We start from the raw sequence: 21,001 nt of genomic DNA on the forward strand, positions 1-21,001 counted from the left end.
ATACAAAAACTCAAAAATTTTTTTTAGGCATTCACAAATGTTTGATATGTGCCCCTTTAGTGATTCGGCAGACATCAAGTTGATAATAAAGTTCCTCCCACACTCGGCACAACATGTCCCCATCAATGAATTCGAAAGCATCGTTGATGCGAGCTTGCAGTTCTGGCACGTTTCTTGGTAGAGGAGGTTTAAACACTGAATCTTTCACATAACCCCACAGAAAGAAATCGCACGGGGTTAAGTCGGGTGAGCATGGAGGCCATGACATGAGTTGCTGATCATGATCTCCACCACGACCAATCCATCGGTTTTCCAATCTCCTGTTTAAGAAATGCCGAACATCATGATGGAAGTGTGGTGGAGCACCATCCTGTTGCAAGATGAAGTCGGCGCTGTCGGTCTCCAGTTGTGGCATGAGCCAATTTTCCAGCATGTCCAGATACACATGTCCTGTAACGTTTTTTTCGCAGAAGGAAAAGGGGCCATAAACTTTAAACCGTGAGATTGCACAAAACACGTTAACTTTTGGTGAATTGCGAATTTGCTGCATGAATGCGTGATGATTCTCTACTGCCCAGATTCACACATTGTGTCTGTTCACTTCACCATTAAGAAAAAATGTTGCTTCATCACTGAAAACAAGTTTCACACTGAACGCATCCTCTTCCATGAGCTGTTGCAACCACACCGAAAATTCAAAGCGTTTGGCTTTGTCATCGGGTGTCAGGGATTGTAGCAATTGTAAACGGTAAGGCTTCTGCTTTAGCCTTTTCCGTAAGATTTTCCAAACCGTCGGCTGTGGTGCATTTAGCTCCCTGCTTGCTTTATTTGTCGACTTCCGCGGGCTACGCGTGAAACTTGCCCGCACGCGTTCAACCGTTTCTTCGCTCACTGCAGGCCGACCCATTGATTTCCCCTTACAGAGGCATCCAGAAGCTTTAAACTGCGCATACCATCGCCGAATGGAGTTAGCAGTTGGTGGATCTTTGTTGAACTTCGTCCTGAAGTGTCGTTGCACTGTTATGACTGACTGATGTGAGTGCATTTCAAGCACGACATAAGCTTTCTCGGCTCCTGCCGCCTATTTGTCTCACTGCGCTCTCGAGCGCTCTGGCGGCAGAAACCTTAAGTGCGGCTTCAGATGAACGAAACTTCGAGTTTTTCTACGTATCTGTAGTGTGTCGTGACCATATGTCAATGAATGAAGCTACAGTGAATTTATGAAATCGCTTCAATCATTTGTAATAGCCCTGTATATTGTTATGACAATTAGTTTTTTATGCTTCTCCTCAGATTTTAGCTCTATGGCACATGATTCAAAATGTTTCTTGATATTTGGATTGTATGTTTCAGATCTAACTTTATACTGCTAAAAGAAATAAAAACGTTGACTACATTCAAGGAAGCAATATTTAAATTCTTAATGACCAACTGCTATTATAGTATAAATGAATATCTGCAGTAACCTTGTAGCAAGTAACTACATTAATTTACTATATGTTAATAGTACTATAAATCAAACACTTGCCACAGCCTCAGTGTTAATTTCTCTTAACAAAAGTGTTAAATCAATTATTTACTTCTAATGTATTTCATGTAAGAGATCCTTCTCATACTTTTGTATTACTATAGTAATCAAAGTTGTATTGCCCAAAAATGTTGTAACGGGTGCAACAAGCCATTGTATTCTGTAGGAAACTGTGCACCCTTATCTTATTGTTTTGTTATACTATGTTCTTTGATGAAAACCATACAATGTACATTGTCACTGGATGAATAAACTACTGCTACTGCTGCTGCTACTACTACTACTACTACTACTACTACTACGAACGTCTAACAGTGGATATAATCTTAGTGGTGCATGGAAGCGAGCTCTCAATGCAGAAAACGGCCAGAGATGTTCATCAGAATGTTTATGCTATGGCAGGAGTGGGGGTGCCACCAGTGCAGACATTGATATCATCTTCATCAACGTGACATAATTACTGACCAATGAGAAGCCTTCTTTGGGCTATATAAGACCACTACAGAAGCAGTTCTGACAATCAGTTGCTCCTGAAGAAGACAATGGAGGTGATTATCAAAAGCTTGAGGTTTTACCGTGAATTGAATAGATGCAGCAAGAAATCAGAGAATGTTTTATACAACAGTACTGTTGTGAAAGACTTCGTTTCAGATACAACATAAATTGAGCAAATGATCTGGAAACAGGATAGTTGCCATTGTGAAATAATGAACTCATCTAACTATAGTGAAATAGATAATTATTAAGCTGGCAAAATTTCACTCAAGTCAAGTTAAATCTGTTTCATACTTTGCTTTAACGTATGCTACAAATCTGGAATATTCTCCCAGTGTAAATGTTCATTGGAATTTCAAAAGTATTTACTGTCCTATAGATAATAATACATTTTATCAGAAGCATTTGGTGTTATTTTACCCATCTTTTAAACCAGATCGCTATGGACATCAATTAGCTAATAAGAATGAAACGAAACACTTTAGTAAGTAAGTCTGTTTGGATCCATCTGTCTACATGACATATTTTTATTTTAATCACAAGACAGATTTCTTTTATCCTAAAAATAGTTTCATCAAGCTAAACAAAGGGACATTAATGGAAACAACTAGTACTTTTTGTGCAGGTTAATACAAGAATTTCCACAAATGTGCTTGTTTTTAACTTTGATAACACATTTCAACAGTTTATGTACTGCTACTGTAAAAAAAAATCTAGTGTACTGAGAGAAAATATAGTAGAAAATTGTAAATTATTGGATAGTTATACTGACAAAATTGTAACTGATAAAACACTATAGTGGATCTGTGAAAATAGTTAGGTTCGGATGCATTGAGAATAAAAATACTGCCAAAGATTTTTTGCAGATTTTATCACACTGAAACATCAGTTTAGCCTTTGTTATAACAGCAGTTGTTGTAATGGTCACTGTCAATGTAACAATGGCCTTTGCAACAGAGGTTGAGCAAGAAACTAAATTGAAGTGGGTATTTCTTGAAAAATTAATGTATCTCAGAATATTGTCATTTTTCATCTGAGAATATAACAGAATCTGAGTTAGTGTGTACTTCAGACTTGAAATATCTCATTCTGTTTTTCTTCCTTGACATTCAAATGTAGGTGAAAAACACAGAAGAATGCTGGAAAAAAGTTGACTATCATCGTGTTAAATGATAGTGAAACTATCAGTAACATTTCCTGCTAAATGTAGACTGTTAAAAATGAATCATGCTGTTTCTTGTGGCATTGGATCATTTTCATTGTCACACAGCATTTATAATTATTTTTGAACTTCTCTTTGGTTTTCCAAAAAATATTAATTTCTCTAAAAGGATTCCACAACAGTATCCTCAATGAACGAATGAATTTTATACATTTTAATGAAATAATGCTCTCACAAGTAGTTTATTAGAAAGTCAGAGCTATGAAACCTGTCATACTAGGTTTTATATTCCAGCATGTGTGTGTGCCATGTGGAGGAACTCTTTCAAACTACCCGAAATCCTAAAAAATCTTTCCATATTGCTTACCACAGATACAGATTCATTGGAAGGCAATTCAATTTTCCGTCTTGGCTGTTATGCCGTCATTTCTACCATATGACCAATTGATTTCAGCAATGTGGCATAGACGGATGCTTCTCATATAATCATATTTTTACACCATCACCAGGTGTTTGCATATACAAACATGCATTTGTCATTTAAATATACAACTGCTGTCATGGCTGACTCAAGTGAGAACAATGTTCTGTAATTTTCAATGATTAAAAAGTAGTAATAGTAGGTAAACAGATAAAATCATTACATATCTCGTAGATTATTGCTCTACATGGGCTGATTCAGCACTGTAGTGTATACAAGTACACAGTATAGTCATATGAAATTAAAAAGAATAATGGTAGCATTTGAATGTGGTACACTGCCAAAATTAGCTGATCATGTGACATAAATTATGCTGATAGTGTAACAGCAAAGGTGGAAAATAACATTTTTAAATGCCAGATTCGTAATCTGATTTAGATTAACTAGGTGGATATATGGCCGAGATACTACACCTTCATTCTGCCAAATCCTCAACATATTCTCTCAAATCAATTTCATTTGGTCCTCTTCTGCTTAGTGAGACACCTTCATGGTCATCAACATTCACTTCAGATGGTTCCATTACACCCTATGTCCATATTAAACCAACAAGCAACAATATGTCCATCACTCATCTCTCTCCTGCAGCCTTGGTGTTCATTATTGTTGCAACGACAGTGCTAAGCACTCCCTCTCCCAGTCTTATGAAGGACTTCAGACATGTCATACTCTAGACAGCTGGGTCATTACTATACTAATCTATTCACACACACTGAGTAAATATGAAAGAACAGCCTCTGCCCTTTCACACAATCACTTTTGACAGGGGCAGCACTACCAAGGCTTTGAGCATATGGTACTTCTTTGTCTGTATGCTGCTGCTGCTCCTAACCATTAGTCATGTGGTCCAGATTGGTAAAAGACCCAAGAGAAAGACTTATCAATCATATATAAATGGAAAATGTAGTTATAACACAGTTGCTTATACAAATTTCCCCATTTCATTTTCCTCTAGTTACCATGATCCAACAGCTTCTCTCCTTTCCAAATCCACTCTATTCTTCCCCTTGTCCTTCACTTGGGAGTGTTTTAGCTATTAGGAGAGTGATTAGTTCTGGAAGCTGTAATGTATGAAATTAGTGTAAAGTGTTTCAGTTCATAATGTACGTAATAAATGTGCATTTAATTTCTAGGGGTGATTCTGACAGTGAAGAAGAGATACCACTAACTCGAAACCAAAGGCGTGAAACTGTGAGAAGTATGAAGATTATTCAACCTTTTTTTTTCTTGTTAGACTTTCATAACATATCACTACACTTTCTCCACATACTGAAAAAAACCTATTCATTTTCAGAAATGAAAGGTGTGGCAGCTGGTGATCGATCAGTAAGTTACTCTATTTATTCTGCATAATCCAGTATTATATTTAGAACAGTTATGCAAACCTGTATGAATAAGATACTTTGTCACATGCAAAAATTCGGAGAATGCTAATCAAATCTTGAAGGTTCACATTATTTCTAGTAAAGACAAAATAAGATAACATGCGTAACTGTGAGATCGTGTAGCAGAAAAATGGGTAACACCTGGTGGTATGCAATCCTTTTCCATTTATGAATAAAGGAATGAATCCAGCCACACACTCCTATTACATGTTGTTCTGGGAAGTTGATTAAATGTTTCCATGATGACCACTTACTCATTACTGTGTAATCACATCGCTCTTGTAACATAACTGATAACTTCATCCAGTTTCTCAAAGTAAACTTCCTTAATTCCTGCCATCCTGAAGGCATCACATAATTCAATTCATGTAATGGAAGAACTTAAAAACACAATTTTTTGAATTACTGGTTGGTTGTAATAGATCTGTTTCTTGGTTACCTCCATTAACAGGTTGTCTCTTAGTTTCTTTTGATGGGATGCTGACAGGCACTTTCCTGGACATATGTCTCCAGTTGTGTTTTAATCACAATTTAAAACTGCATTGCCAATGAAATTTTAAAATGTTGCACTGTGTTGTATAAAAATCAAAATAAATGAACTATGCATAAAATAACATTCCTCAATATAGTAAAAATGACTTGTAAATTTACAAAACAAACAAACAAATAGAAACAGTAATTTATTATGTAGGAAAAAGTAGGTTGATACCACTGCACAGATAAGATATTAAAATGCAGGCAGGCACAGTTATGACACTTACACAAAAGCTTTTGGCCACAGCCTTCCCACCCACACCCAACCCCACCCCCTTGTGGGTCTGGGGATTAGAATAGGCCCGAGGTATTCCTGTCTGTCGTAAGAGGTGACTAAAAGGAGTCTCTCACATTTCGGCCTTTATGTGATGGTCCCCTGTAGGGTTTGAACTCCATTTTTCAAAACTTTCCCAAAGAGCGAGCCAATTGGGGAAGGGTGTCTTACATGGTGCATAGTGTCAATCATGTGCTGAGACCTCTTGCATCCTTCATTGATGTGGATCTGCACTCCTGCTCATTCTCCAGGTGTTGGGTGAGGTCACCCATCTGGGTGCAGTTTCCTCCCTCCTCTGTGCAGTATCGCTTTCTGCACTGCCAACGATAATGGACATCTTGGCTCGATGTGCTGGATATCCATCATGGTAGCCAGTCCATTGTGGTGGGGCTGCCATGTACCCTGTTGGTTGTAGCCCCCTGATATGCAGGGATCACTCTGCTGTTGCCTGCACCGTTAACTCCCCATGTATGCCAAGGAGTAGATGCTCGTCATCCTGGGGCATCGGGACTCCAGGCAATGGCCATTCTGCCGGGGGCCTTTCCTGTGCCTGGGTGGTGCCAGTGGGGAGGGCCCTGGTCGGAATGGAGGGCATCAGGGTGGATGACTGCCATAAAGTGTAGTAAGTCGTATCTTGCTAGTGGTCAAACACTGGCAGTTTCTAAGCAGTCAAGATCTAACTCCAGTGCTAAGAAATAAGACCCCAAATCCTAACCCTCCTTGCCACACCATGGGAGGAAGCCAGGCTAAGGGTGGCAGCAAAGCTTATTAATCCCAGTACCTCATGTGTAAGTTTGGGGAGGTGGAGGGCTAGTCGAAAATGTGGTCAGGGTCAGTCTTGATCAAAGCAGCATCCTCTTCCCAGTCACAGGCACTACTAACCTGTGACAAACTGGGGGATGTTTGTTTCCATCCCACCCCATAAGAGCTTAATTACAGTCCAGAGTATCATATTTCACAGGCACCTTCTTTTGAGGTCTGACGATGAGCTGCATGCCAATTTAGAGTGGCGAGGTGTCCATTTTGTCTGGCACATCCACCGGGGTCCAAGGGATAATCAGGTTGCCACCAGTGCCTTCATCTTGGCCTTCGAGGGTGACGTATAACACAAGAAGGTCAACTGCTGACAGGTCTACCAGTGTGGCATAAAGCCATATATCCCCCCCCCCTCCCCCCCATCCACACCCGATGTGGTGCTTTAAGTGCTGGAAGTACGGCCATATGTCTTCCCGCTGTACTTCCAGCATCACCTATTGGGATTGTGGACATTCTTCATATCTCAATACTCCCTGTGCCCCGCCTCCCATCTGTGTCAACTACGGAGAGCACCATTCACGCTTGCCAGACTGCAGGATTCTCCAGAAAGAAAGAAAAATAATGGAATACAAGACCCTGGACCAACTGACCTGTACTGAAACTAAGAGAAAATATGAGAGTCAACATCCTGTGCATATGACTTCAACCTACGTTGCTGCTGTGGCAACATTTCTACTATTTTGTGTTCTACTGTGTATATTTGGTTCTGAGCCATCAGACTCCATCTGCCCCCTTTATGGTGGGGGGGTACTTACCTCCCTGTTGCTCCTGCACAACCTACTTCAGGATCACCCCCTCCCCCAATGATTGGGGATGTCAGTCCCTATTTCTCAGCTGGAGAAGAGAAGCTTTAAGTCTTCTTCAGCTCCTCTTGCCAGGAAGGGATCCCTTGTTGGGCCACTCCCTTCCCAGGTTCCTACCAGTGGCAAAGCTGATACCTGCCAGTGGCTGAAGCAACCACAGGTAGCTGGTCATAGGGCTTCAGTCCTCCACAGTCCCTGAAACTCAATCAGTGAAGCCGTCCCAACCAGACAAACCTAAGGAGCAGTGAGAGAGACCTAAAATGAAAAAGACCCACAAAAACCAAGGCACTGTGGTGGCACCCACACCACCACTACCTAGAAGCTCTGTGTCTGAGGATGAGGTGGAGATTCTGGTGTCTGCTGAGGACCTAGATCTTGCTGGGCCCTCAGACACAATGGACATTATTGCACAGGTACTCATCTGGTGGCAGCAGGTGACCATAAGGTGTAGATTGCCTCACTGAGTGTTTCATGCCTTCCCAGTCTCACGATCACATAATCCTCCAGTGGAATTGCGGCGTTTTTCCACCACCTGGCTGAGCTATGGCAACTGTTAAGCTTTACACCTACTTTCTGCATTGCCCTCCAGGAAACCTGGTTCCTGCCAATGTGGACCCCTGCCATCTGTGGCTATAAGGGATATTACAGGAACCATAGTGACTGTAATAGTGTCAGGTGGAGTTTGCGGCTCTGAAGTCAGTATGTAGTGAACCTGTGTCCCTTCAAACCCCTCTTGAAGCTGTGGCTCTCAGGATAAGGATGGCACAGGAAATAGCTGCCTGCAATGTATGTCTTCCTCCAGATGGTGCAGTACCCCTGAGCATATTGGCTGCACTGATTGATCAACTCCCTAAACCTTTCCTACTTTTGGAAGATTTTAACGCTCTTAACACCTTGTGGAGTGGCACCAAGCTTACTGGCTGAGGTAGGGAGGTCAAAAATTTACTGTCATAACTGCCTCTTAAATACAGGTGCCCCCACACATTTCAGTGAGGCACATGACACGCATTCGGCCATTGATCTCTTGGTTTGCAGTCCCGGCCTTCTCCCATCTATCCACTGGAGAGCACATGATGACCTGTGTGGTAGTGACCACTTCCCCATCTTCCTGTCACTCCATCTTCCTATCACTTCCCCAGCATCATGCCCACGGACGCCTACTGAGATGGACTTTAAACATGGCAATGCTGAATCTCCCCCACATGGTGCCATCGATGTTGTGGTTGAGCAGGTCACTACAACGATCGTTTCTGCGGTGGAAAACGTGATCCCTCATTCTTTAGGGAGCCCCTGGTGAAAGACAATCCCTGGGTGGTTGCCGGAAGTCGCTGAGGCAATTAAAAAGCATCAGCAAGCTCTACAGTGACATAAACAGCACCATCCCTAGAGAACCTAATAGCCTCTAAGTGGCTCTGTACCCACGTTTGCCAGTTTATAAAACGACGGAAACAGGAGAGGTACGTGTCGGCCAATGGATGCCATATGTTATCTTCCCAAGTCTGCATGAAAGATCAGACATCTTTTTTGGTACCAGACACCAACAGGTGTCCCTGGCATTAAAATCAATGGCATGTTATCTACCGATGCAAACGTGATTCCCGAGGGCTGTGCCCGAGGGCTGTGCCCGAGGGCTGTGCCCGAGGGCTGTGCCCGAGGGCTGTGCCCGAGGGCTGTGCCCGAGGGCTGTGCCCGAGGGCTGTGCCCGAGGGCTGTGCCCGAGGGCTGTGCCCGAGGGCTGTGCCCGAGGGCTGTGCCCGAGGGCTGTGCCCGAGGGCTGTGCCCGAGGGCTGTGCCCGAGGGCTGTGCCCGAGGGCTGTGCCCGAGGGCTGTGCCCGAGGGCTGTGCCCGAGGGCTGTGCCCGAGGGCTGTGCCCGAGGGCTGTGCCCGAGGGCTGTGCCCGAGGGCTGTGCCCGAGGGCTGTGCCCGAGGGCTGTGCCCGAGGGCTGTGCCCGAGGGCTGTGCCCGAGGGCTGTGCCCGAGGGCTGTGCCCGAGGGCTGTGCCCGAGGGCTGTGCCCGAGGGCTGTGCCCGAGGGCTGTGCCCGAGGGCTGTGCCCGAGGGCTGTGCCCGAGGGCTGTGCCCGAGGGCTGTGCCCGAGGGCTGTGCCCGAGGGCTGTGCCCGAGGGCTGTGCCCGAGGGCTGTGCCCGAGGGCTGTGCCCGAGGGCTGTGCCCGAGGGCTGTGCCCGAGGGCTGTGCCCGAGGGCTGTGCCCGAGGGCTGTGCCCGAGGGCTGTGCCCGAGGGCTGTGCCCGAGGGCTGTGCCCGAGGGCTGTGCCCGAGGGCTGTGCCCGAGGGCTGTGCCCGAGGGCTGTGCCCGAGGGCTGTGCCCGAGGGCTGTGCCCGAGGGCTGTGCCCGAGGGCTGTGCCCGAGGGCTGTGCCCGAGGGCTGTGCCCGAGGGCTGTGCCCGAGGGCTGTGCCCGAGGGCTGTGCCCGAGGGCTGTGCCCGAGGGCTGTGCCCGAGGGCTGTGCCCGAGGGCTGTGCCCGAGGGCTGTGCCCGAGGGCTGTGCCCGAGGGCTGTGCCCGAGTTGGAAGCAAAATAACATGAGATGGATGTAACAAGAACGAAATGAAAGTAGACTAGTGCAAGGAAAAAGGCATCATTGGGCAAAATAATTGTCCATATCAAATGTAATTCTTAATTTGAGAAAGAAATTTCTGAGAGTGTAGGCCTGGAACACAGCACTCTGTGGTGGTGGATCATTGACACTGGGAAAAATGGAAAAGAAGATAACTGAAGCATTTGAGATATGGTACTGTAGAAGGATCTCAAAATTGAGGTAGACTAGTAAGATAAGAAATGGGTGGTTTTCTGTAGAACTGGCAAGGAAAGAAACACAAACAAAACACGAGAAAGAAGGGACAGATGATATGATGTGTTAAGATGTCCTGAAATAACTTCCATGGTACTAGAGGGGGCTTCAAGATAGGAAAAATGGTAGTGGATGACAAAGATTGGAATACATGCAGCAAATAACTGAGGATGTTGGTGCAAGTGCAACCCTGAGATGAAGGGCTTGGTAAAAGAGTGGAATTTGTATTGGGCCACACAGAACCATTCAGAATACTGGTGAAGAACAAATGCAGATTTTATATCAAAATGTAAAAGAATTTTCTGTCCAATACCTTGTGTGCAGTATAAGTACTGAAAAAAGCTTTTTATGGACAAGTAAATAAACAAACATTATGCTGTGTAGCTCTGATGCAATTGGCCTAAACATAAAAATAATGGTAAGATTTTAATACAGGAAGCTTGAAAATAGGCATGAAAGTAAATTAAAACCAAACTAAAATAATAAGCAATATTAAAAAGAAAATTTTACTATTTTTAAATAAAATCGTAGAACCAACAAGTGTACTCATAATTAGGGAAGTTGAATATAATGAGTGCATAACAGGATGAGAAATGAGCAGAGGAATGAAACTATCTTAGAGTGCTTTTGGTTATCTCTACAGCATTATGAAAACTATGCTTCTAATACACATATTAGGTGTAGTAGTAGTAGTAGCAGCAGCAACAACAATAATAGTGGAAGTGCACAAAGACTTACCTTAGGTCCTTTCCGCTCCCGGGATTGGTATTACTCCTTACCCTCTCCCTTAAAACCCACATCCTTTCGTCTTTCCCTCTCCTTCCCTCTTTCCTGACGAAGCAACCATTGGTTGCGAAAGCTAGAATTTTGTATGTATGTGTTTGTTTGTGTTTCTATCGACCTGCCAGTGCTTTCGTATGGTAAGTCACATCATCTTTGTTTTTAAATACATTTTTCCCGCGTGGAATGTTTCCCTCTATTATATTCATATATATATATATATATATATATATATATAGTTTTTTATACCTTGCATAAGTATTGCTTTTTGACATATCCATTAGGAAAGTGTGGCAAAATTTGGCATTAATGGGCTATGGCAGTAGGTGTCCTACAATATTACCTTTGCTAACAGTACAACATTACCCACAGTGCATCTCCTGGGCTCATGACCATATCAGTTGGATCCTAAATTACTGGAAAACTGTGGCCTGGTAAGATGAGTCCCAATTTCAGTTGATAAAAGCTGACAGTAGAGTTAAAGTATGGCACAGACCCCACAAAGTTAGGGACCCAAGTTGTCAAAAACAAGTACTGCGCAAGCTGGTGGTCGCTCAATAATGGTGTGGGCTATGTTTACATGGAAAGGCCTGGGTCCTGGGTATGTTAGAGTACTTGGAGGCCACTTACTCGTTCATTGCCTTCATGTTCCCAAACAGTGGAATTTTTATGGTTGACAGTGCACCATTTCATGAGGCACAATTGTTTGTGACTGGTTTGAAGAACATTCTGGGCAATTTTAGTGAATGGTTTGGCCACCCATGTTGCTTGACATGAATTCCACTGAACAATTATGGGGCATAATGAAGAGGTTAGTTCGTGCACAAAATCCTACACTGGAAGCACTTTCACAATTATGGATGGCTACAGAGGCAGCAGGGCTCAGTAATTCTGCAGGGGACTTGCAATGATTTGTTGAGTCCATACTTAGCTGAGTTTCTGCACTCTGTTGGGCAAAAGGTGGTCTGATATCGTATTATGAGATATCCAGTGACTTTTGTCACCTCTGTCTGTGTCATTGTATGACACAGTTCAGGAGATATGATTTCATAAATATGGCGTTGCCTGAAAATGAAACTGCAGCACAAATTTTGATAGAGATAGAGGTGAAATATGTGCATAAAGATATGTGAACTATAAGTTTATAAGCTACTACAGCCATTGCCATGCTGAATAAAATAACTTTGAATATTAGGCCATGTTACAAAATGTTAAAGCAACTAAACTTTCAAAGTTTCAGCAGACTTGGAGCGGTCCTGTTCAAGGTGGCTAACTGCTAGATACTGGTGAATACACTCCCTTACATACTGTCTATTTCGGTTATTTGGTGGCTACCAGCTTGATGTGTGTTGGATGACGTTGGACAATTTGAAGAAAGATTGTTATGTAGAGGATGCTTGTATGATAGGTTATTGCCTGTGCTTCTTTGGTGACTGATTGGATGGCAAATATAGTAGGTGATTGGCAGATAACGGCTTATTGACAGGCTGTTGCCTGTGTCACTCTAGTAATTGATCCTAGGCAAATCCTAATGGTGATTGTTTGGCAGTAGCAAATCAGCAGCATGTGTCCAAGGGTTAGTGCTTTCCTGCAGCGAAGCATTAAAGCCTCAAGGCAGTTCTCTCATGGCCATTGTAAACCTGAGTCGAGTGGTGGTGGTAGTGCTGCTGGTGGGCAAACACACATGGTCTGCCAGGCTGGAGGCACTGGCAGCCAGCCCATGGGTAACTTGTAGCCATCCTCCCTGTTCTTGGTGTTACGGTGTTTGATTATTTCAATAGCCTCTCATTTTCCACTACTGTTGAGCGAGCACGCAAGGTCCTTGAGAATTGATAGAATGGCCTCATTCTTGGTAGTGTGCATGCTACAGCTGACTTTTTGTTTTGTCCCAGCAGTAGGTAACATTCATGCTCAGTTTTAGGAGTGCAAATAGGTTTTCCAGTTTCACTGACACAGACTTCACTGCATTCACACCCAAATTCTTGGATGTCTGCAGGTGGAAAGCATCCACAAGATTCTTGGGGGGCTTCAACAGATCTCTCATCTTGTGGCCACTTTGGAATATGGGTTTAACTTCTCCATGATGGAGAACCTTGCCTACACGGTCACTGACACCTCTCATAGAAGGTATGAGGGCAATAAGGTAACAAGACAACAGGAAGAGTTTCTTCTGTATCTTAGACAACCATATCTGCTGTATCTCATAGCTCATTACAGGTCTCTGACATACATTTGTATGGAATGTTGTCTGGAGCTCATTCAATTCATGTTGTATATGGTTAGTGTCGCTAATCCGGTAGCTTGGGCTGTAAGCATACATAGCACAGTGTTATTTTTTGCTGGATGGTGATGCAAATCCACATGCAGGTAGCCATTGGCGTGCATCAGTTTCCCTTGGAACTTATTTCCTATTTTGCTGCTAGATTTTCTGCACATCTCCACATCCACTAAAGGAATCACTCTGTTTTTTCACATTTCTATTGTGAACTGCATGTTCTTACATAGCTGTTGGGGTTATCATCAAATCAGGGTACTTCTGCTTCCTCCTGTGACCATACGATGAATGTACTGTCCATGTACCTCAGGCAACAGCATGGGCACAATGGATTTAGAGCAGCTTCCGTGAATACGTCAGCTGATACAGATGAAAGGGGGGCACCCATTACCATTCTGTCTGATCATTAAATTTTAACTGCCAACTAAACTATGTTGATAAAAAGCACAACTGGACAAGCTCACAGATGTCTGATGATATTTACTCCTGTAGGATGTTGACAGTTTCAGCTAAATGTACATTGGTAAACAACAGTTTTATGTCAAAGCTGACTGCAAGATGGGTAGCTAGAACTTGCTGTTCACATATAAGCTGGATGAAATGCATCCTTAACAAGACTCCCTGTGGCTAACCAGACTGCATGATTGTGAACCTTTGATACTCCATATATTCTGTGTGGCACTGGAAGCATTTAAACTTTTCTGTGATGCTCCAGCACATACTAACAGAGGATATTGTACAAGGAATTGAAGTGTCGCTCTAGAAACTGCCTCAAGTAGAAGCAGAGAAGATCCAACAAGAAACAGTTAGAATCCTGCAGCATACATAGTCTCTGAAGCAGAAAGTCACACTAAGTGGACAAAGGCAATACTGCAGTAGTATTGGACATAACACTATATGAAGCCAAAATAAATGAGTTGCTGTTTGACTCCATATACAAAGTACTTAAAACTAACTCCACAGAGAACACACTGAGGCAGGCACAAGCCCCTCTGAAGAGTTTGAGTCATTGTTGATGTAGCTTGGGGGCTCATGTCGAAAATTCCAGAGCTGCCAATAATATATGGACTGTCAAAGTGTTTCACAAGGAAAGCTGTCTTTGGAGACTGGTTGTCAATGGGGTCAACTTGCCATATATTACTGCAAAAATATCTGGCCCACAAACTGAGCAGTCTAGTTGGCCACACATAGTATAAACATTTCATCCACCTTATATGGGAACAGCAAGTACTATTAATGGATCTTATGGTTAGCTTTGACATAAAATTTTTGTTTACCAATGTGCCCACAGCTGAAACAATAAACACCCTGCAGGAGCTAATCCATAAGACATCTGTGTTCTGGTGCAATTGTGTTTATCAACATATTTTAATTGGCAGGGCAAATTTTATGAGACAAACAGAATGTAAAGGGCTTCCCCTCTCACCTGTAGCAGCCAACCTATTCATGGAAGCTTTCGAATGGCTAAATTCCGTGTCACTGCACCTACACTCCTAGCACAATTTCGTAGAAGGCATATTCATCATGTGACTGCTTGAGGAAACAGAACTATGCAGATTTCATGAGCACCTCAACATCTTATATAAGAACAGACATTTCACTCTACAAATGGAAAACAACTGAGTGGTTCCTTTTCTGGATGTGGAGGTGTACAGAACACCTAGCAGTAAACTAAGATGGTCTACAGGAATCGTCGAGGACAGATGAATACTGTGCTATGTACGCTGACAGCCCAAGCTCACTGGATTAGTGATGTTAACCATGTAGACAAGGTTCTACATTGCAGAGGAATTTAACCCATATTCCACAGTGGCCCACAAGATCAGAGATCTGTTGAGGCTCACTTACAATCCTGTGGATGCTCTCCATACTGAGAGACTCTATGAACATTGGTGTGATTGTGGTGAAGTCTACATTAGTCAAACCAGAAGATCCATTAGCATTTGAATGTAGGAGCATGAATGTTACATATGACTGGGAAAGAATAAAAAGTTGGCTGTTCTATCAGTTTCCAAGAACTGTGTGAACTTGCTCAGCAGCCTTGAATGTAGCAGCAGAAAATAAGAGGGTGTTGAAATAATCAGATACTCTAACAACATGAACAGGAAGGATGGCTAAAAGCCACCTATGGCATGGCTGCCAATGGTTCCAGCCTGGTGGACCATTTACACTCCTGGAAATGGAAAAAAGAACACATTGACACCGGTGTGTCAGACCCACCATACTTGCTCTGGACACTGCGAGAGGGCTGTACAAGCAATGATCACATGCACGGAACAGCGGACACACCAGGAATCGCGGTGTTGGCCGTCGAATGGTGCTAGCTGCGCAGCATTTGTGCACCGCCGCCGTCAGTGTCAGCCAGTTTGCCGTGGCATACGGAGCTCCATCGCAGTCTTTAACACTGGTAGCATGCCGCGACAGCGTGGACGTGAACCGTATGTGCAGTTGACGGACTTTGAGCGAGGGCGTATAGTGGGCATGCGGGAGGCCGGGTGGACGTACCGCCGAATTGCTCAACACGTGGGGCGTGAGGTCTCCACAGTACATCGATGTTGTCGCCAGTGGTCGGCGGAAGGTGCACGTGCCCGTCGACCTGGGACCGGACCGCAGCGACGCACGGATGCCCGCCAAGACCGTAGGATCCTACGCAGTGCCGTAGGGGACCGCACCGCCACTTCCCAGCAAATTAGGGACACTGTTGCTCCTGGGGTATCGGCGAGGACCATTCGCAACCGTCTCCATGAAGCTGGGCTACGGTCCCGCACACCGTTAGGCCGTCTTCCGCTCACGCCCCAACATCGTGCAGCCCGCCTCCAGTGGTATCGTGACAGGCGTGAATGGAGGGACGAATGGAGACGTGTCGTCTCCAGCGATGAGAGTCGCTTCTGCCTTGGTGCCAATGATGGTCGTATGCGTGTTTGGCGCCGTGCAGGTGAGCGGCACAATCAGGACTGCATACGACCGAGGCACACAGGGCCAACACCCGGCATCATGGTGTGGGGAGCGATCTCCTACACTGGCTGTACACCACTGGTGATCGTCGAGGGGACACTGAATAGTGCACGGTACATCCAAACCGTCATCGAACCCATCGTTGTACCATTCCTAGACCGGCAAGGGAACTTGCTGTTCCAACAGGACAATGCACGTCCGCATGTATCCTGTGCCACCCAAAGTGCTATAGAAGGTGTAAGTCAACTACCCTGGCCAGCAAGATCTCCGGATCTGTCCCCCATTGAGCATGTTTGGGACTGGATGAAGCGTCGTCTCACGCGGTCTGCACGTCCAGCACGAACGCTGGTCCAACGGAGGCGCCAGGTGGAAATGGCATGGCAAGCCGTTCCACAGGACTACATCCAGCATCTCTACGATCGTCTCCATGGGAGAATAGCAGCCTGCATTGCTGCGAAAGGTGGATATACACTGTACTAGTGCCGACATTGTGCATGCTCTGTTGCCTGTGTCTATGTGCCTGTGGTTCTGCCAGTGTGATCATGTGATGTATCTGACCCCAGGAATGTGTCAATAAAGTTTCCCCTTCCTGGGACAATGAATTCACGGTGTTCTTATTTCAATTTCCAGGAGTGTATTTTCACCAGCCAGCAGCATTTAACAGCACAAACAATGGCCCTGAGAGAGGGGCTGTGTGGTTTTGATGCTTTGCTGCGGGAAAAAATTACTCCCTGGACACAAGCTGCTGATTTGCTATTGCCTATCAATCGGAGAGTTGTCTAAATCACTTACTAAGTAGCATCATACCGCTATGTGACATTGGCAGCAGCCATGTAACCAAAATAGAATTCATACAAGTGAAGACATTCACCAGTATCCAGCAGTGAACTGCCATGAAGAGGGCTGCAGATAATCAGTCAAAGCATTGGTAATTTAGTTTCTTTAGTGTTTTATAGTGATGTGGCCTAATAGCTAAAATTATTTTATTCAAAGTGTGTGAAATATATTAAATATATGTGAACTACAGGACATGTTCAGATGCAGACAGCCATGATAAAAAGCTCCTGCTAAACCCATGGATACTTTGTATATATTACATAATGTCTGAAAAGAAATACTGTGGGAGTAAGAACCAGCAACCTCCTATTAGGGTGAGGTGATAATGTGAAGAGAAAAGGGGAAGGGATGAGATGGTCATAGATAATTGGAGGAAGAAATGGATGGAGAGAGGGAGAGGAGGAAATAGAGAAAGGGAAGATGAGGAGATACAGGGAAGAGGTAGGAGCAAGTGGACAGAGAGAAGGGGCAGGGACACTTGGACGGAAATGAGTGGGTGGGTGGTGGAGGAGGGGGACTAATAGAACTAGAATAAATATGTACTTGGGTATTGTTGAGTACTCATTTTTTATATAAAAAGTCCTTTATGGCTCCAGAAATATTTCATTATACGCTTAGGAAATGAACTACCCTTATGTTCAAAGTGCTCCACTTAAGTTATCTATGGAATTATTGAAGGCATTTAATTTAGTTTAAACATATACTTGATATACTACTAAAATACAGTTGAAATGGCTAATGACAAATTTGTTTCTGTTCAGATTCTGATGTCTCTAAGACGCAATGATGTGACATCTCGACTAGTTCGTCGCAAAACTACAATGATTGATAGAAGAAGCAGCAACAGACGTGTCCCTGATGATGAAGAAAAACCTTAATTTTTAACGGGCAGACTGCGTTTTCCTTTATTGAATCTCTTCTGTACTGTTGTATGAATTCAGAGTTAGTATTATGACTTTGTGCACCTAAAATAAAATAAACTAAACTAACTTTTTGGGGGGTTCAGTTGTTCTTACACAGTTCTTGTATAGTCTTATGAACATACATGAATGTGAAACCTGAATTTTGTACATAAGTGCTGAATCCAATTAAAAACAAAGAAAATTTTTGTAAGATTAGATTAGTAGGATGTTTGTACACTTTCAATAGAATTTCCTTTAAAATATTTGAAAAAATTATCATTGTGTCTTCTAAAAGTTGGTGAGTTAATTCAGTATACAATCCAGTTCTCAAGTCAAAGTATATAAGTATTATGTCATTTACATACATAGCAAACCACACTGAACAAGTATTATGTAATAGTTGTGATAGTGCATAGTAAAAATGCACTGGTGAGAAAAATATCAAAGAGGAATTAATGAGTACAATAAACTCTGAATATCTGACACGCTAAATTATTTGAAAACAAAAGGAATAAATCAGTGAATGTGAAGGACACTGTGATGGAACTGTTATTTGGAACATCCCAAATAATACATTAGACAGTAAAAAATTGTGTTGAAATGTTAACAGAACAGATTAGCTAAACTGATTATCATTAGAAAGTGTCACTAGCATGAAGTTTAACAAGTGAGTGTACTGTATTTAAAAAGACAAAGGACTACTGGAATGATTATGCTGACAAACTCTCCAAGGCAAAATCAAAATGGTATTCAGTCAAAAGCTGTTCCTTTTTACAGCATAAAGTTATGCATGTAACTGATAGTGGAAATAAAATGTGTGAAATGTTAGATAATGTATCGGTGCATTCTTCTGAGACATTAAACTAGTCAAAGAAATATATTAAAATATTCTTAACTTGTATCAGAAACTGCTCATGTGTGCTGTATTTATTACTGACACACAGTGATTATCACCTCATTCAAATAGTGTTATACTTTTCCGTGGTAATTTAGGACTTGTATTCTGATAGAAAGAAAGTCAGCTGCTTACCTTGCTCAGATAGTCAGAAATTGTATGTACAGAAATTGTATTTGTGTTATATTAGTGAAAGTTAGACTATTAATTACAAGTGCAAGTGTGTCACAAAATGGACCATTATATGGTACATTGATTTATTCTGAAAGCTTGGATTTGCAAATAGCAATATGCTATTGCAGTACCTGTGTTAACATGACTTACAATGTAATGCACGTTCAAAGGAACAGACACTGCAGCAACTACAGCTGTTATGAAAACTATGATCAGCTGTATAATGAAATGTGGTTGCCTATGTGGCTATCAGCGCACGATTCACAGCCAAACCCAAACTGCCATATGTCATCAACTGTGCGTCTACAACCTATACTCATACATCCATTATGTACATTCTCGTACTCCATTTGAACAGGCCTTGAAAGGTCCAATGGTACTGACCAGCCGCCGTGTCATCCTCAGCCCACATGTCACTGGATGCGGATATCAAGGGGCATGCAGTCAGTACACTGCTCTCCTGGTTGAACGTCAGTTTCAGACCAGACCGCTACTTCTCAATCAAGTAACTCCTCAGTTTGCCTCAAAAGGGTAGAGTGCACCCCACTTGCCAAAAGCACTCGGCAGACTAGATGGTGACTTATCCAAGCAAGCCCAAGTAGCCCAGCCCGACACCACTTAAATCCGGTGACCTGACGGGAACTGGTGTTACCCCTGCGGCAAGGCCATTGGCGCATTCTCATACAGGCACGATAATTTTACTTCAGTCACTTGCCTGATGTTGGCAGATAAATACAACATTGCGGTGCCTGTGTTAATCCAAATCACAATGTAAAGTTCCTTTGTACATTCAGGCACATCCAAAGGAATTTTACTTTGTAATTCAGATTAACGCAGGCACTCCAATATCATATTTATCTGCTGACAGTGGGCAAGCAACATTAAAGTAAATTTGTCTTTCCTGTATGGAAATATACATAATGAATGTAAGAGTACAGGTTGTAGACGTAGGGTTGATGACAGGGAAGTGTGGGTCTGGCTGTCGGCTGTGCTTGGATAGCCAAGTAGTAAAGTGACAGCCTGTGAAAAGCACAAATTTTCATTTTCATCAGTCCATTATACTGCTGATGGTAGTCCATATATGAAACTGTGAATACATTTCATTTAGATAGTAAAGTATGCTTTTAAATTTATTTTTTCTGTTCATACCCATTTTGTGCCTTATAAATGTTGTAACACTTGTGAAAGCATTTCACACCTGAGAGTACTACCTGACTCCGAATATCACGAACAGATAAGGCTGTGAAGTATCCTAAAAATAATACTATTGGGTGGTTACATAAACTTGATTACAACTGAATATTGGATTGCACCAAGAAAGATTGAGAAGTGTCAGCATAAAAGTTGCACTTAATTTTTGTTTTGTATTCAGATCCTTAACAACCAATGAAAACCTAATTCCTGTTGGTATCCCAAAACCACTGACATTTAAATACATCGACATGCAAGCTTGAAGAATCAGACTTGAAGACTGTTACCAATGAGTTGAAAATAAAAGAAAGTGAGAGACTGATCACTCGAACCAAAGTGTTTAATAACTTAGCTATAGCAATATGACGGCAATGACATAACATAAATGTAAGTGCAATGATAGAACATTCAGGACAATGAAGTAGAGCGTCACTAATCTCCCATATCCTCACCACCTGGTCAATTTCCAGTAGGCTAAGCAGCTGGCTTAATAACATCCCTTAAATCTGTGGCTACGAGGATGACAGACGTTGGTAGCCAATCTTAACCTATTTGTAATTATTTTAATCTTACCCAGTCCCAGATGAGGCAAGGAAAGACGTCTTCCTATAGAAGTGCAATATTTCCAATCCAGACCTTTAGTGGTTTGCCAGTTTTAGTGTGTTGGTGTATCAATAAGTTCTCTTCACTCCAGAGCTTCCAG

At 42.9% G+C, this 21,001-nt stretch overlaps 1 protein-coding gene across 1 annotated transcript in view; it reads left to right on the forward strand.

Moving 5' to 3' along the window:
* Nucleotides 1-20,527, forward strand: part of LOC126470267 (uncharacterized) — an 84,444-nt gene extending 63,917 nt beyond the window's left edge. The window contains exons 3-5 of the mRNA XM_050098009.1: nucleotides 4,800-4,864; nucleotides 4,961-4,992; nucleotides 17,898-20,527. Of these exons, the coding sequence (XP_049953966.1) occupies nucleotides 4,800-4,864; nucleotides 4,961-4,992; nucleotides 17,898-18,014 (214 nt within the window). The 3' untranslated portion in view covers nucleotides 18,015-20,527. The remainder of the gene's footprint in view (nucleotides 1-4,799; nucleotides 4,865-4,960; nucleotides 4,993-17,897) is intronic.
* Nucleotides 20,528-21,001: the final 474 nt, after the last annotated feature.

Source organism: Schistocerca serialis, chromosome 1 (assembly GCF_023864345.2).
Source record: "Schistocerca serialis cubense isolate TAMUIC-IGC-003099 chromosome 1, iqSchSeri2.2, whole genome shotgun sequence".
Taxonomy (NCBI): Eukaryota; Metazoa; Arthropoda; class Insecta; order Orthoptera; family Acrididae; genus Schistocerca; species Schistocerca serialis.